At 36.1% G+C, this 18,449-nt stretch overlaps 1 protein-coding gene across 7 annotated transcripts in view; it reads left to right on the forward strand.

The window, feature by feature from the left end:
- Nucleotides 1–18,449, forward strand: part of LOC129723869 (SH3 and multiple ankyrin repeat domains protein 1) — a 298,799-nt gene that overhangs the window by 270,462 nt on the left and 9,888 nt on the right. For all 7 annotated transcript variants that reach the window (XM_055678331.1, XM_055678335.1, XM_055678336.1 and 4 more), the window contains one exon: nucleotides 3,429–3,495. In XM_055678331.1, coding sequence (XP_055534306.1) covers nucleotides 3,429–3,495 — 67 coding nt within the window. The remainder of the gene's footprint in view (nucleotides 1–3,428; nucleotides 3,496–18,449) is intronic.

The raw sequence follows: 18,449 nt of genomic DNA on the forward strand, positions 1-18,449 counted from the left end.
CGTTGGCTTACGGGAAAACTCGTTTAAGTCTTTGAGAAAAATTATCTCAGGTAGGGGCACCAAAATTAGCTCTAGGGCAAAGCGTGTGCTTACCAGTGTAATGGAAAGATATTTTTTTATCCTAGTGAACTCAAGCGAACCTAGTGTTTTTTTTTTAAATAACGTTTCCCATACAAATTTTTCAAGTGCAAGTCTTCTCAAGTTATTGCAAATATTAAAAATAAAAATGAAAAAAGTTGCTTGGAATTTTGAAACATTACTCTGAAATATATCCTTTTTGATTTTCCCATTATCTATGAGAAATTTAAATTGTGTCGATATATTTGATGGAAAATTAATAATTAATGAAAAATGTGAACCTTTTGTGGCCTTTTTGTAAATTTTTATTCTAGTTAAGATACAGAACATTTGTCTGCGTTTGCTCTATTGCGGTGCGAACAAATTAATGTAAAAAGTCGTATAAGTTGTAAGAAATTCAGAGCAGAATCGGAATAAAATTAAGAAAAATATAAATCAACATGGCCTTAATTAGTCTTACACTGATACTGTATATAAAGACAGTGGTAATTCGCGGCAAAAAAGATGGAAATTCGCGGGTGGCAAAATAAAAAAAAATCACGGTAATTTTTCGGCAAGGTTTCTCTTCAGAAAACACTAGATAAAGTGCTTATTTTTGGGAAAAATAGGAAACAAATGTTTTTTTATTCAGTGTACGGTAACTTAATTGTACGATTCATGATTTCTTCGCATTACTGACTAAAAGTACATACTGTGTGTCAAATTGTCCTTAATCTTATTTTGGTATTGGCAGGCACGTATTGCCCACACTGCGTTCCGTATCTACCGAGTTTCCAAATCTCATTGTGGGGTATTTTTAAAAATGTTTGCCTGTACTAAGTTCATCTTGCAACTTCGATTTTATGGCTGCGCATCCTGTAATTCTATCAGGCCGACAAGATCGTGCTGTAAGAAAGCAAATACTTACTGTTTCATCTTATTAGTTGCGTAGGAAAAGGTCTCCTATTGCCATCAAAGTGTCTTCAGCTTTGTTCATGCATTAAGCAGGTTTACAAACAACATATTTGATGATTAACATATAATGTTGCTATTTTTCATTTCTTCTGCAACATTTCGCGGGGTTTTGTAAATATCGCGGCTTCAGTGAAATCGCAATTTACCACTGCCCATGGGCATGTCGTGATTCCAAAAACCTAGAGATCTGTGGTCTCAAGCAAAGTTGTTCTGAAGATCAAGAGCTAGTCGTCGTCGAACAGTATGGTTCGTAACTTAGGCACAACGCGACGTGAAGTTGCCTGTAGTAGTGAGTGTCTCAATTTATTACAAGAATATCACCATTAGGGGCCATCCACATTTCACGTGGACAGCTTTTTAGGGGGGGGGGGGTCTATGTGATGTCCACGGTCCGTACCAAATTTTCAGAATTTATATAGGCAGTTGTTCACGGAGGGAGAAATCTGCCCACGTGGAATGTGGATGGCCCCTTATAACCACTTAGAAAATTGCGGTCCTCGTTATAGCTTTTCAGTATGCATATGGCTTTTATTTAGTGCACAGTTTGTTTCTGCAGCTAGTGTACCTATTGTTTTAAGTATTTTGAAAAAAATGTATCTCGTGAAAAGTTGTGGATTCCAGCAAAGTTGTTCAGAAGGATAACGGCTTTTAGTTGGTTCCTAGTTTTGTATAGAGTTCAACTTCTACGTGGCGCTGATGTGCATGTAGTTTAGAGTATTTTGAACGAAATTTATTTCGTGAATTGAAGCACTCAGAAAGCTGTGATCTCCTAGAAAGTTGTTCAGAAGCTCAAGGGTTTTTGATTGGCTAATAGCTTAGCCTAGAATTCTGCCACAACGTGGTGCTTGTATGCATAAAGTTCTTAGGATTTTCTATTTTACTTATTATTTTTTACTTATTAAAATTGCGGTCTTCGACGAAGTTGTTAGGGAAGTCAAGGGATTATGGTTCATTGATGGTTTGGCTGGGAATAACACCACTACGTGGTGCTGGTATGCATTTAATTTTTAATTTTATGAACTAAATTTATCTCGAGAATTGAAACTACATAAGAAGATGTAATACTTAGCGACTTAGTTATTAAAATTTCTCAGGAAAAATCAACTCATTCTTTTGCTTAATCTACTGTATAGGACTCTTTGAATCACAGGTTTTTGTCTGAAGAGATAAAATCAAGTTCTTATAAAATTTTGCTAAACTCGAATTTCTCGTAATGAAAATATTTGCGGTATGCACGCGATACATATTTTTGCGGCCAATTTTCCGCTGGCATTGGTCGAAGACAGCAACTTTCTAGAAAGTAAGAATCGTGGTTAACTAATTCAACATTTTTTTAGAAAGTCGAAATGTTCTACAAAAATGCTATAAATAACATTATCTTTCAATTTAGGGCTGAGCACCTTGACATTTTCAACATCGATTTTTTTGGGACACCCTAGTTCCCAATTGCGGTAGAAGTCTTTACTAGACTGTTCCTCAACCATAGGCCCTTCACCTTTTGAACAAGTTCATTGAAGACCACAACTCTCTAGGAAGCCCGAATTGCGAGATATCTGCCTATTCCAGGTGATGCCAAACTTTATAGGGGTACTGCAGTATTCAAACTGGGTGTTGCAATACTAAGTAAATCAGTTCTAAAGTTATGTCAAGTATTGTATGCATTGTCTAATTTTTTTTAAAGAAATTTTTGGAAATATGGGGGGGGGGGAAACTGGTAAAATTTGACATCGAATTGTTAACGATTCAGGCACATCAAAAAAATGTATTACCTCTCCTCTTTTAAAAGACCTAATTACGCGTAAATTTATTTCAACCGATTACTTCGACTGGTTGTTCCAACAGATGTAGATCACCTTCCGCCTACTTCACACAAATAGATCTGCAGTACGGACAGGCGCGTAAACCTCAGATGGAGAATCGTTCGATTTTCTCGGTCACGAAGCGATCAATCACATCGCTAACAAAATTTACTTTGGTACACATCTCGACCATTACTTTCCCCACCAAGCCCTCCTCCAAACAGAGAAAGTCACCAGCAATTTGTCACTACATATCACACCCAGTTGCGACTAAACGCCATCCATCAAAGCGCTCGTTTTGTTAGTCTACCGAACCGACATATGAGTTCATTATTATTAGCACTCGAGTAGTTGCTATGTTTCTTCTTCGGTTTTGTTTGCTACTTTGCGATACCGCGTCGTGGCTTGTTTTCACATGTTACGATGTAAAATACGAACCTCACTCTCTCCTCCCATCCCCCTGGCTCGAACCTCAAACCTATCACGCATGCCGTCATCATCCGGGGCATATTCGTACCAGCATCATTACTTTACGACATACTAATTGACCACGTTGTTGTTTCGTTTTCCCTTCTCTTTTGTATCCACCCACCGCAGGTCGCCGTCATCGCAGGCAATTTGGAACTGGCGGAGATGATACAGAACTACAAGTGCGAAGATATCGGTAAGTAGTGTTGTCACGCAAAAGTGTGCTAATATATTCGCAAGCGTTCCGTTCCAGAGATACAAGAGTGCATAAATAGTAGGTGCAGAAAAATGAGCTGCTAAAAAAATAGTTTGCTAACTTTCCACTACACCTTCGAGTTTGTTTATCTCTTACACTTTTCAATCGAACATGTTTTGTATGAACTTGTTTTTTTACTTACTTACTTATTCACTCTGTTTTTATCAATCTCAATAGCGAATGATTTTTTGCTCTCATTTTTCTCGCTGTTTAATTTCAATCTCATCATCTTCCTGCCCGCATCATCATAATCTACTCTACTATATAGATTTACTTATAGCAACACCATTTTTCATCATCTTGATTGTGGTTTTTTCGTTGTTCACCGGTACGGCCGCCTTCCGCCGAGCGAGGCCCTCTGAGCTCTTCTGAGAACGACGGAGGACGGCGCGCAGTGCGTGGGAAGTGCAGTGCACTTACTGTGTGTGATCTAGGAACAACGTTAAATCACTCACTTTTTTCCCATCGTATATGTACTGTACACACATGTATGTTGGTTGTTACATTTTTTTCACTTGTTTTTTTTTTCTCGCAACTTAGATGTGTCGATTTTGTGTTGCTGTTCTGATCATTTGTATGCCACATAGCAGGCCTTCCCGTTCTTTTTTTTGTTTTCGTCTCATTTTCACCTTCGTTTTGTTTTTTGCGACTCGCATCAGGTCACGCGCTAGACTATATAGCGACCGTAGACCGCATACTCCTAGAAGACAGACATTCTCATCACAGTAAGAAAAAAGTTAGCGGAATCGGCGCGTGTAAGAAAACTACTTCTCGACACGCGAACCGAACTCTCATTGCATGGTTGATGTTTGGTTTTTTTTCTCCTCGCTTCTCCCTAGACTAAGAGGCTGGGGTGCGAGGTGCTGCGCTGTTGGCAAGATTGTTTATTAAAAATCGTGATGTTTAGTTTGCCCGATCTGGATTAGCGGGTGTGTAACGAAACGAATCGATTCGTCGAAAATCGGTAAAATAAAAATAAAAGGAACAGGTGATATGGCGGTTTCGGTTCAGTTTGCTTGCTCTTGGTGCTCTGAACGAAGTCTAAATGATTAAAGCTTTTGACCTCTTCATTTTAATATACTGTGGAGCCAGAATTTTCAATGCTAATGGCAATGAGAATATGTGATGGTGGTAATAGTATGACGAAAAGTGCTATTTTGTACGTTACTTTTAGTGTTCTGAGTGCCTGTCTAAAATTCCTGATAGATTTTTATTTTGGTTTAAAAAAACACATTTCTTTGATATATTTATTATTTTTTTGTATCGTAGAAAATTATCTGAAGGATGATAAAATTTTATTTCGTATATCAGTGAAAGTTATCGATAATGTAACAATGACATTCAAGATTTGGGATTCCAGGATGATAGGCTTTGCAATTTCCAACATCCGATTTTTGATTTAAATTTATGACTCTCGAGTAAAATTCAATCAAATTCCATCCGTTTCGAAGGATCATAATTATCCCGAAAATTTGATCCCAAATATTTTACGCAAGAATTTCGAGCATAGACGTTGCTTTACGATCCTGTCTCTGTCGAAATGGATCTATTGAATAATTAATTAGGTAACCTTTTCGAGGGATGGAAACTAGAAGAAAATGATTCAACATTTGCCAAAAAAATGTCAGTAATTTAGCTGCTGTCGACAGTGATAGCTATCACCGATAGTCTAGCACCGATGAATGGTTGAAAGAAGGGTTGATCCACAATAAAAACTAGGTTGAACCAAGCTTTTCAACTACATTGTAGATGTGTTGTGTTTCCATTAATTCCATGTTTTGCCGGATTTAAACTTAATACTCCTGCTACAAATTCCAACCGTGTTCGCAGTTCCACATACGATTTAGTTCGACAGGATCAGTGAACGGATTACATTAGTGATGAGTTGTCTTTCTATTCACAGTCGGTTCTGTAACTTAGTTTTTTTATAGTCTTCCTTTCAAAAGTAACATCAGACATTCATTTTCCGTTCATCTGCTTTCACTTTCATCGAGCTTCGGCCGGATTTAAATGTAATTTCATCACTGCTGGCGCTTGGCTGTCTTGTTGCATTGTAAACGCGCTGTGTATGTCATGCGTTTTTTATTTCATTTGTTTGTTTGTTGATATTTGCAATTTATACTGTTGTGCACAAAAAAACAGTCATTTTCCTGCTACCTTCACTCTAGCCGTAGGTACGTATTTACTTTCGGTATTGTTAACGCTAGCATAATCTAGGAATCAAATGCGATGCTTCTAGAGCGCGCACACATACACTCACTCACACTCGGCCACATACTGCACTGAACGCGAAGAATGCGTTCCCATAGTCTTGTTTTGCTTTTCTTCATTCACAAATAGCTTCACCTGCTGGGCAACGAAACTTTCACCCGGATTAACCCGGTATGAGAGTACTTAATGTGAGGGAGGAAGCTGCTTGCTGAGGATAGCGCCAAGACTAAAGATAGCCCCATTTTTTCATTATAATGCACGTTTAGCCGGTACTTAAAGCAAAGGCCAAGTATCAAAGATTAGATTGAGCTCCCTAGATGTGATAGCATGAGCCCTGGGTGACACTTTTATTGCTGACTTAGCTGGCGGGTCGATCGTACTTCTTCTAGATTAATTGATTGATTATCCACTTAACTCTTACGTTCAGTTATATTTATAATTCTTTCAAGAGCTTTGTGTCAATCTATATAAAACTAGAGCACAGTTTTATGATATCGTGTCACATACTTATAACCTGCCTTAGGTCACAAAAGAAAAAAGGTAAATGTCGTTTCATTTTAACTGCACCATACCGGATTTAATTACCTTCTCATTCATTACCATCTGCATCCAAAAATTAATTTCTGCTGAAAAGAATGTCAATTCGGTAAATAATTAGCAGTGTCATAAAAAAATCGAATATAATTGAGACAGAGAGCAAAGAGAAGGTCCACCAATTTACAGCTTCTGGTTCAGTGGTTCAACGAATTGGATTTTCTTCTGGATTTTATTTTCCCAATTTGAGAACAAAATCCAATTAAAACATGTCGTTCTTTGAACGCTTAGAAATAAACGCTTGTACTTCATCGTTAGTGAAGGATGCGGGAAAATACTCGTTTTAAATCAGAATTCACAGATCAATTTTGTAATAAGAAATGTTTGCGAGTTCGGATTTGAAATTCAAGCTACTGGACATTCATACTGGAATTCCATCTTTCTGGTCTTGGATTTATTATTTATTTAGGATTTCGGATCCTAGATTTATAATCTTAGGTTAGAGATTCCATCGAAAGCTTACATCTTTCAAATTCAAGAACAAAATTTCAAATAAAAAAGCTATGTGAATGGTGGTTTTAGTTTCAAAAGAGAAATTTGTAAGCTTTCGATTTGAGATTTGTGGTTGGAAATTTTTATCAAGTGAATTCAACTTTGGAATTTTAAAACGGTTTTGGGATTATATGTTGATGTATGGAGTTTCGTATCTCTGTGAGTCTACTTCGGGTTATTTTTTAAAAGCAAGATTTCGAAGAGTTGATCCACTCAGATTGCTTGAGCAACAATATTTGGAAGCAGCATTTAAACCAATCTTAACTGAAGTCTCTGAGTCATTGATTCTAACCTCGTCGTAACTTGAGAATACAGGCAAACTTCGATATAAGGTACATTTCAAATTTTGATTTGTACTTTATATCGAATTGTACCTTATATCGAATCATGAAACATTTTAAACAATAGGGCTTGAAACACCTTATTTTGTTGTCTTTTGTCTACGTATAGTTTATTTTGGAAATAGTATCCATCTATAAGTGTGAACCGACTTGTTTTAAATACAATTCAAATCACTTTTTTTTGCTTTTTTGGAGACTTTCAGCCGCGTCCAAAAAAATGGTAGTCTAGAGCATTGAAAATTGAAAAAAAATCAAGCCATTTATTTACAAACATACACATTTTTGTATCGAAAATACTTTTCTTCTTCTTGTTGTTATTTTAATTTTTGGTTCAATGAATAAGAACCATGAATAGGTATCTGCTTACGGATTGAGATCTTTTTAAATTATTTCTCCGTTCCTTAGGATTTTGAAACTTGCATTTTCCTCGTTGAATTTTAAAATGACCGTTTGAACTAACTTTTCATTACACATAAAAGTGGCCCAGAAATGCACATTGCATAGTGGTTTAAAACGTGAAAAACGTGGTCGTCAACCTTTTGAGTGTAAAAATGCCATTTTAATTCTATAGTGTATTTGACAAATTTTGTTTATATCTTAAGGAAAAACTTTTGATGCAAATAGATTCTTGATTAATCTGCCTAAAAGTGAGATGATAATTTTATTTATTTTATTACTTATCAAATCAAAGCGAAATCTTTAGCAAACTTGTAGGTAATATTATGTAGAAAAACTTTGCTGAAGCCGCTTTGGTTCTATTTCATGAAAATAGACCACATACAGGTAGTTTTATAAACGCACATTCTCAAAATGTCTAAAAAAACAAATACCAATAAACTTTTTGTGGTGTGATTTAAGAGGCCTACTATGTCCTAGACATTTTTTCATATTTGAGAAATACATTATTCTGCCGAACATACTTTAAGCATATTTTCAACTTTTTCCTAGGTTCTATGACGTTTTTGATAAAATTCCCCTTTTTAAATCAAAACTTGTTTCAGCTGAGAGAGTGTTCAAGTGCGGTTTATGAAAGAAAAACTGGGTTTGGAATATTTTTTTGAGCATTGTATTTGAAATTTCACACAGATTGTTCAGGGGTCAAACTTTAAGTTCATATTTTTTATCAGCTCCCCCGTTCCCATCCACACAATATCATGTTTTCTCGGCAAAAATAAATTTTTGTACTTTTTTTCAAACTTCCGCTGACGTAACTTATGGACACTCCCTAAATAATCAATAGTAAGTAGAAATGTTGACAAAATAATCAATATGTTGTTTATAGAAGTTTCCATACCAATTTCGGAGTTATGTGTAACATAATATAAATATGTACCTTATATCGAGGTAAAATGTACCTTATATCGAGTGACGCTATATTGAAGGTACCTTATAACGAGGGTACCTTATATCGAAGTTTGCCTGTATTTGGAAGCATATTGATAATGTGGTATTTTTTAATATTTATTAAGGTCGTAACAAATTTTATTATCATTCCATGTCAACATCACCTCCCCCCCCCCTTCGAAAATCTTGAGAATTGGAAGGGGAAGAAAAAAAAGCTGAAATCGTTTTGTTAATATTGTTGGTTCTTCGACAGCGTATATGCTAAATAAAAATAAAGTGTTATTGTTCAACATTTATTTGAGTGCAAGTTACAAACGTCGGAACTTGTATACAAAGTTTTAACAAAGATATTCCTTTTTTTCGTCTCGGTGTTATTCATTTTTCGCCCTTATCTTGGCTAACTTTCATAAGCTTGGACATGAAAAGAGCTCGACATGGCATGTGAACATCGTGAACTTAGGCTTCGTACACAAATTACGTAACGCTAAAGAGCTAGATTCCAGACCCCCTCCCAAAAGTAACAAAAGGTAACGTTCAATATGACTCCCCTCCCAAAATTACCTAACGCTAAACAAACCTGTACGCTTTAAAAAACTTGAGGTGATATTTTCTTGTGGAACTAAAAAGCGAAATATGGCAAAAACTCAAAAAAGTTCATCTTTTGAAGACTTAGTTGACTATTTGAGTGACGAATGCATTGGCGTCGATCAGATAAAGCAAATTAAGAGGACATTACGGAATGTGTATTTTGCGGAATCCCGCCGCTGTCACCATGTGTACCATAAACTAATCGATCTGGCACTGGTTTTATATTCACAATAATTTTTAATCCTCGCATTGGTCTATGAAATAATCTACACGGATAAAAGACCGCCGAAAAGACAGCGGCTGGTTTTAAATTTGACTGCACCTGTTGTTATGTTCTGTGGCGCTGCATTATATTTTCGTTCAAAAATCGTTGAACTCTACGTGTTGAAAAGACCCTTCTACCCAAACCCAAACGGATATAACAGAAAATGTCCTGTAGCTCAAACATTTATCTGTCCATTACACAGTGAGGTAATGCTAGCGACAAAAAAATAAGTTAGAATTTATTGGAGCATTAGAAATAGTTCGAATCTCAATAACACCTGAGAAAAAGTTGTCTGAAGAACTAGTCCTCGGCGTTGGATAATCTTACCGTAATACTCAAAAAATTTACACTGAATCATAAAAATAAGTCTTTTTATACAAACAAGATTCTAAAAATCTAATTTAAAATTGCACACGTCAGAGCCTCAACAGAATAATGAATAGCTCGTATAAGTTAAATAATAACACCTTCTTAAACATATTCCAAAATAATTATATTTTTAGGCCTAATTTATGAATATTCTGCTTCTGGAAAATTGCCCACTATTCATGTTCTGGAGCACCAGAACTGATTTACGAAAACCTGATTTAAGTGTGCCTTATACATTATAGAAATTCTATTCATAACTACCAGCTTGTTGTAAGAAAGATTGGGAAAGTGGAATCCTGAGACTAGCTGCCAAATCAAAGGTCCTGATTGGAAATTAATAATCGTCTACACACTCCCAGTTGGTCTCGAGGTACGATGCTGGTCTAACAAGCCAGTCGTCTTAGGTTCGAGACCCGGTTCAGGAGAGACTGTTAGTGTCAGTAGGATCGTAGCGCTAGCCCCGCAATTGTCCTGTACACTTAACAGTCGGCTGCGAAGTCTGTGTATAAATGAACAGAAGGTCGAGTTCCGAATCGGAATGTAGCACCAAGGCTACACACAAACAATATGAAGCAATTATCATTATCACCTGCTTATTTCTATGGATCCAATAATAAACTACACGGTGATACATCGACTTAGAATTTGTGATGTTTCATTGGTTTTTATTTGTATGGGAACCCTCACTTCCAGACCAGGGAGGTGTGTGCAAACACCATAGAAATATTTCTTGCTCCAAAAAACATGCCTCAGTTGATTCCATTTGCTTAGTTAGTTTTCGATTTGTGAAAAAAATGCTATTTATCCTATCCTATTTTTAGTTCTATTTGTTTGATTGACTCTCGAGTTATGCAGAAATTTGTGTTTCATTTGTATGAGAGCTCTCCCTTACTGAGGAGAGAGTCTTAAACTATCATAAGAATCTTCTCTGGCCTCAAAAACCCCTACATACAAATTTTCACGCCGATCGGCTCGGTCATTTCCAAGTCTATATGAATCAGACAGACAGAACTCCATTTTTATATGTATAGATTTCAAAATACATCAACTTATAAAAAAAGGGAACACAATGAAAATGTTAATAAGCCATAATTGGATGTGAAGAAAAAAAAAGCCATAATTGGAAATGGAAAATGAACCAAAATTACTCCTAAGTCGGATTGAAAATGGTAAACGATTGGCACACAGAGCGAAAAATATGACCCATAATAGGGAAACAAAACAAGTAACCTCAAGCTTAGCCTAAAACCTTTAAACAGCAAAAAAATATAAAAAAAAACTTTTTGAAATTTTGAATTGGAAAGTTCTGGATTTTCCAATTTCCGATTTCGGTGCGTGGATTTCGATTCGGGATTTAAAATTTCGTACCTCATAATGCTGATTTCTGATTTGAGATTCACAATTAAAATTCTGAATTTCAGTTTCAAAAGTATCAGATGTCGGTTTCACATTTTAGAATTGAGATTTCGGAGCTTAAAATAATGATTTGACATTTTTCCCTTCGGTTATGTGAGTCACTAGCTCAGATTTTATATTCCGGATTTTAGCCTTTTTGGATACATGGATTTGATGTTTTGGATTTTTGATATGATTAGTAATTTTTGGTACTGGAAATTTGTCAATAATTAATTGTGATTCGTGGTTTTAAAGTTGGGATTTAAGATTCGAGAGATTTGGACTTTTGATTTCAGATTAACGGGAAGATTTCATTTTAGAGGTTGCTTTCAAAACGTTATGTGGATTTGGAAATTTGTGGATTTATATTCCGAATTAGATTAGATTAAAAGAAAACGATTCTGAACTGGATAGAAGATAGCTGAAATATGATTGTGAAGTCAAAAAAACGGAAAATAGAAGTCAGTAAAAAAACCCAATACAAAATCAAAAATTTAAAACCATGTAATCCTAAGTTAAACTTAAATCATTAAATAAAAAATTGGCTTAAAATTTACTCCAAATCAGTTTTGGGTGTGATATTTCAAATCAAAATTTCAGATTGTCTGTTTTAAATTTCCGATTCAGGTCATAGAATTAAGGTCTTTGGATTCTCGATTATGAATTTCAAATTTCGCGTTTCATAACGGGGATTCCGGATTCCGTATTTGGGATTTACGGGTTGGATGTTTTGAATATAGATTTCAAATTTTGAATTTTTGGATTTTGTAGTTTGTGGTTGTGGAGTTTGGGTTTGTGATTTCCAAATTCAATTTTAAGGTTTGACATTTTTTGCTTCGGATATGTGAGCTACCGATTCAGATTTTGGATGCCGGATTCTGGTCCTTTTGTATACATAACTTTGATGTTTTGGATTTTCGCTATGATAGGACATTTTTGGTACTAAAAATTTTGCCAACTATTCATTTTGATTTGTGGTTTAAAAGTTGAGATTTCAGATTTGAATGATTCGAACTTTCGATTTCATACTAAAGTGAAGATTTTATTTCAGAGATTGCTTTCAAAATGTTATGTGGGTTTGGAATTTTGTGGATTTAAATTCGAATTAGATTGAAACTACAGTAGGGTTTCGAATTTGTAAATTTTCATTGTAAATTCCGAATTTTATTTGATTTGAGAACGCAAAACATTTCACAATTTTTTTATAACTCCTATAATTATAATTGTGATTCACGGTTTGGATGTTTTGAAAATAGATTTCAAATTTTAAATTTCTGGATTTTGGAGTTAACATTCAATATTTGGCATTTTTCATTTCGATTATGATAGAGTTCAGTGATACCATTTGAATTTTGGATGTCGCATTCGGCATTTTAGATCCGTACCTACTTCGAACTTCAGATTTGATATTTTGGATTTGCGTCTCGGTTCAAAATTTTATATTGGAAGCTTTTCATCAATTTATTGTGATTTGTGGTTTGAAATTTAGGATTTCGGATTTGCAATGTTTCAATAAAGATTTCGTTAGAATTTCATGCGGATTGGAAATTTTGTGGTTTTAGATTTAGAATTAGATTAGAAGTCCAGAATTTGGGACTTAATATTTGGGATTTTGGGAATCCCTTATGAGCGATTCTGTAAAAAAACATTTGCGAAATTTTTACAACTTGTATAATTGATTTAAATAAAAAAAGGAAAGATTATAGCTTTTTAACCATTCCTGTGAATTTTGGTGCTCCTAGCTACCAACAGTTTTACAGAGACTTAAATGAGTTTTTGAGTACACATAACGTTGACGCGACAAACCCGGCGAGCAATTACCATGCAACACTTTGACGTAAGTTGACGCATTTCTACTCTGGCTAGAGGCATCTAATTTCACAGGAATAGTGAAAAAGCTCTAATCCTTGTATGGCAACTATTTTGAGCTTTATGGCAACCTTTTTTCGTATCTTCGATGTCGTGCCAACGCTGTGAAAAATTCTATAGTTTCGTGAAATGGTAAAATTATAAAAAAAGATTAAAATGATAATGACAGTAAGAAATTATTCGTTGAAAAACTATCCTGAAGTTGCTAAAAATATTTTTCAAAGGCAGAATGAGTACAAAAAAAAAAGATTTTTGGGAAAAGGTGGACTGAAAATCGTTTAAAGTTTTCAGGTCAAGAAAAATACAAAAAAAATAAATGAACAAATAGGGTAATCGCTCCATTATTCATTTCAACAGCTAGCTACACCTATATTCTTAACATCTTATTTCTCTCATTTGTCCAATTTACCGTCGAATTTCACTTGGAAACACTAAACACGATTTTTTTATAGTTCAAAACGTAAACATTTTGTCACTACCTAAGTACTAGTATGGTACTAGACAGTACACTTTTGTAACTGTACTGTATAAGTGTTCTCATTGCACGAAAGGTCCTACATTTATCGATTCATATTACAGAATGGAACACTTCTACGTAGTGCCTTCTCGAAAAGAGAAACAAATACCGACTTTCAAAGCAACAGATTGAAACTGAATTAAAACTACTCCGACCGGCGGAAAAGTTTCCACAGCATTTAGATCGCCCCCAACCGCCCTGGCTGCTGTCTCCCGCCATCAGTCAGTCCTCAAATGGATCACTCCAATCGCTTTATTCATATTTTATGCAACGCCATTAGACGATAATCCCTTTGCGCTCTACAAACGAAACTCCCGTCGGGTTTATCAAAACTCACATACATACACACACAAACACACATGCATAACGACTAACGATAGGGTTGAGTGATTTCCACTTCAAGACGAGCGAAATGAATGCTCCTGTTTAGAAGCACCCCCCCCCCCCCCCCCAGCGGAACGAGTGAAAGTGAACAATGGCGGCGACCACCCACTTATCCGGTGTGCAGGATCAACACCCGATAAGCAAGTGCCCGAGTGGCGATATGTTTGCAAACATTGCCGTTTTCTCGGATCCGCCTAGCGACGACGACGACGCCGACGACGCAACTGTTTATAAACTTGCCGGCGATTGTGGGCGAGCTTCACGAGTGTTTTCTGTACACACTTTATTGTGCTGACAACTGACGCGACGACAATCTTCATCATTGCTGTAAAAATAGCACGTCTGGCACTCGCCTTTTTTCGCTTAATTTGCAATTCACCTACCCCCATCGCTGGCAGGTCGAACTCTTCCAATATAATTAGCTGTAAACAGCAGAAACAATGCGAAAGGCAAATGTCGCCAATCGATACGAATCATCACCCGAGAATGCGTCCAGTTCGTATTGGCAATAAAGATAGGCTGACCCTAATAATTGTTGACCAACTTTCCGTAGAAGGCTCCCTCATCGATAACGACGCAATCCTTGGTAGTAGTTAGTACACACTACGTCATTGTTCCGGGTTGATAAGCGGTAAATAACTACGAATCATTTATTGACAGACTTTGTCACAGCGCAGCTTCAAATGATGATGAGGTATTTATTTGTGCGATAAAGTGGATTCCTTTGTAATGATTAGTGCACACTCTGGAGCGTTGTTGTTGCGAAATAATTTGGTACGCAATTTCGAAAATAATAATCGATGAAAACCTATCTGGTACAATTAACTTCACAATAAGACCGCCTTTGGCGGCGATTCTAAGTAAAATAGACTCACGCAAAATTTAGCTTTACTAGCGAAAATCTGCATTCAAAGGCGTACGCAGAGGGACGGACAGGAAAAATGCGCTTTACAGCGCGATGGCGGTAATAAAACATATCTTATCTCCGTCACTTGTGTGTTGTCCGGATGAATGTAAATGTTTTTATTCTTTGTACATTCGAGCATGTCCACCCTCAACCAATCAACCGATCAACCCCAGTTAGTATCGAAGAGTGATAGAATCAACACGGTTTCATTTTCCACATTAATCGAAGAAGAACGTTTACTGAAGTAGTGAAATTCAGAGGTGATGTTAGTGGGTTAATATCAGAACTATAGTTGAATAGAATAAGTTATTGCCTTGATTCGGACATCGAAAAATTTGGATAAAGATGGCAATTCATATATTGTTCAAATCAAAAAACAAATTGTAGTTTCGTAGTAAGCATAATATAAGGTGGTCTGAAAAGACCTTTTTTAAAATATAAAATGAGTTGAATGAAAAGAGAATGAAAAACTTCCGGCTAAGAAAAAGTGTATACAACCGCAATAAACAAATGAAAATCCGTGTGAATTAAAGTAAAGTCGCAGTGATTCGCAAAATCGTATAATGATTCTCGGGGTACTCACGCATTTATATTTCGGCATTTGATATACATTGTGTACACGCCTTGGGAGAAATATAGCCAAAAACCATGAGTATTTTACCGGGGTGACTAGACTTACCGTTTTAAACGGGACAATTCCCTTTATTTGAACATTTTGATCCGTCCCGTCTTGTGACCATTTTTTGGATACTCCTTGAAAAATTCTTCAGAGTTGCGTAAGTCTACGTTGCTCTTTTTTGTGCCGGATGTTGAAAAATATCAGGGAAATTAATGTTATATTTCAGGGAAAATCAGGGAATTTTATTTAGAAAACATTTTCGCCGCCCTAAAATTTGTCCTAAGAATAATCTTTTGCCGATTTTCGTAGAACTCAAGTTTCACTACGGGGCATAAGATCACTCAAAGTGTCTGAAACAAAATACGCAATTCAAGAATTCTTGCGTTTTAAAGGTCCAAATTGCAGGGTATCCGAGTTTTATTTCATATATTATTATAACACTGGTCGACAAAAGCAAAAAAAAACGTTACCCCAAAGCTCAAACGAGTTTCCATAAGGAGATTATAACTTTTTAACCATTCCTGTGAATTTTGGTGCCCTTAGTGAATGCAGAAGATCGTCAAAAGGCCGCAGAGCAAATGCTCACCGGGTTCGTCGCTTCTACATTGGTATACAGGAGACTCATTTAAGTCTTTGAAAAAGTTATCTTTGCTAGGGGCACCAACATTCACAGAAATGGTAAAAAATCTATAATCTTTCATTTTTTTCTAGTCTAAGCTCTAGGCAAAACCTAGTAATGTGTAATACTTGGATTTTCCATACATCGGTCACTGACCGACAAAAAACGGGAAAAATGCCCTAAAGCTCAAACTTGATAAAAGATTATAACTTTTTAACCGTTTCCGTGTATTTTGGTAGCAGTTTGGGAAGTGTATCGAATCTTCAGATGGAGTTTTCCCGTAAGCAATCAGAGAGAAAACGAACCCGGTGAGCAAATTTTTCTGCAGCTCCCCATACCCCCTTTCGAGGCGGCTAGAGGCCCCAAAATTAACTGGAATGGTTAGAAATCGACAATCTTCCATTTCATGTCTATTATTTTACAAATCAATTTAGGATTCTAAATGGGTTTCTGGAAATTCTTGAGCTTGAGCTTGACGGCCATACATTTAGTAGTTGCTCCTTCGCGATAAATCTGAGTTAGTGAAGTTGCACAAAGAACCATGTATATGGCTATTTGGGATTAGTTTACCATCTTCAATGTACAACAATTCAGTAGTTTCCGCTTTGTAAAGATCCATTACAGTTATTAAAATGAAGAAGAAGATATTACAATCGTTGTTGTTGGAGACCGAGTTTACCCCTGCAACTCCACGCCTGTGGCGGAAAGGAAAGGTTTTGTCTCACCCGTGTAAGTGACGGAATCGAATGCGTGCGAATAAACTCATTACGAAGACGATCATACTCTGACATACCGGGATTTTGCTAATTTTTATTATTACTCTTCGATGTTACTTTTTGGATACCTTCATTTTCTGATTGCTCATTAGTTTTGAAATCATTTGCTGGTTCATGAATGGCTAGATTCTAAGAAATCCACTTATGGAGCTATGAACCACATCGAAATTTGGATTTTTATAGACTTTTTTTACTTTGATTATTGAACTATGATGCCCTTGGAGGATTCGCTTAAACACAATCAAAATACGATTGAAGAAATTCTCTCAGGTATTCAGTATTGTATTGCTTCATATTTTTCGATTTTTTTTTTTGTTTTATAAATCTTGCATGCTGGAACACGTGATTGTGAATTTACAAATGTTACATTTTTTTTCAAGCTTTTACGAGAAAACCAAACTTTTGAAGGCTATTTTTTTCTGTTCATTCCATTAATAAACCGTAATGTAAAACCTATTGAAAAACATTGAACATCAAAGCCCTGAACCCCATTCGATCCTGGAAATCGAGAAATCTCAGGGAAAACTGAAAAAATATTCAGGGAACAATTTTTAAACGAGAGATGATTGTTTTTTAAACGACTCTATAGCGAAAAAACTGATTTTTTTAACATAAAAGGCTAATTCGGGACCTTCACGGTTAGGTTTCATATCCAATTGAATACTTTTTTCACTGGGATTCCAGAGTTGCGTTATTCTACGTTGCCCTTTTTTGTGCCGAATGCTAAAAAATATCAGGGAAAATAATGTCATATTTCAGGGAATATCAGGGAAAATCAAGGAATTTGGTTCTTGGAACAAATTCAGTCCCTTCATATGTTTATTTTCATTATGAACCTTCAGAAAACAGGTATGTTTTGCTATTGCGATGTTGTTTGGATAGGTATGTGCTAAACTTGTCTCAAAATTAGTCGTAAGAGGGAACGTAGTATTAAAGTCAAAGAGCACCACTAATATTAAAATTCATGTAAACTTTTAAATGTGTTCCGCGCGAGATACTATCACCAACTTACCACCAAACGAAAGACTCAGGGCTCAGGAAAGATTTGTTAAAGGTTCCATTTGCAGATATTTGCATCCAATTCGATGACAAGCGGCTAAAGATAGTTACTTTTTCGCTTGAATTTTATGTTTTCTGCCTAGTTTCTTAGAAGGGTTGTGGAACACTCAGCTCAAATTTACAAATTTGTTCTCAAACATTTGTCTACATATATTCGAATTATGATTTTTGGTGTTGAAATACGGGAAGTTTCCCAATGGTAGAAAAGTCAAACTTTGATGGCTTTGAGGGTTCACTTATGGAAACCCGATTGCGCTTAAATTTTGCATAGGGACTTTTCTCGCGAAGGCAAAACTTCTGAAAACTACCTGATCGCGCACAATAGAACCCGTTGTGTAAAACAGCAGCAAACGACACAAAGACGGAACGGTGTGATACAAGACAAAACAAAAGCTGCTGTTGTGTTGAGTGCACGGCCAGCCGACAGCGGCGGTGGCTCCGAGCGAACTGATTAGAGTCACTTTATTGTCTATTTCTTGTGATCGTGTAGATAATATTCGAATTGGATTGCCGGCTGGGGAACTGCGACAAACTACGTTCTGCCG

The sequence above is a fragment of the Wyeomyia smithii genome, chromosome 2 (genome assembly GCF_029784165.1).
Source record: "Wyeomyia smithii strain HCP4-BCI-WySm-NY-G18 chromosome 2, ASM2978416v1, whole genome shotgun sequence".
NCBI classification, from domain to species: domain Eukaryota; kingdom Metazoa; phylum Arthropoda; class Insecta; order Diptera; family Culicidae; genus Wyeomyia; species Wyeomyia smithii.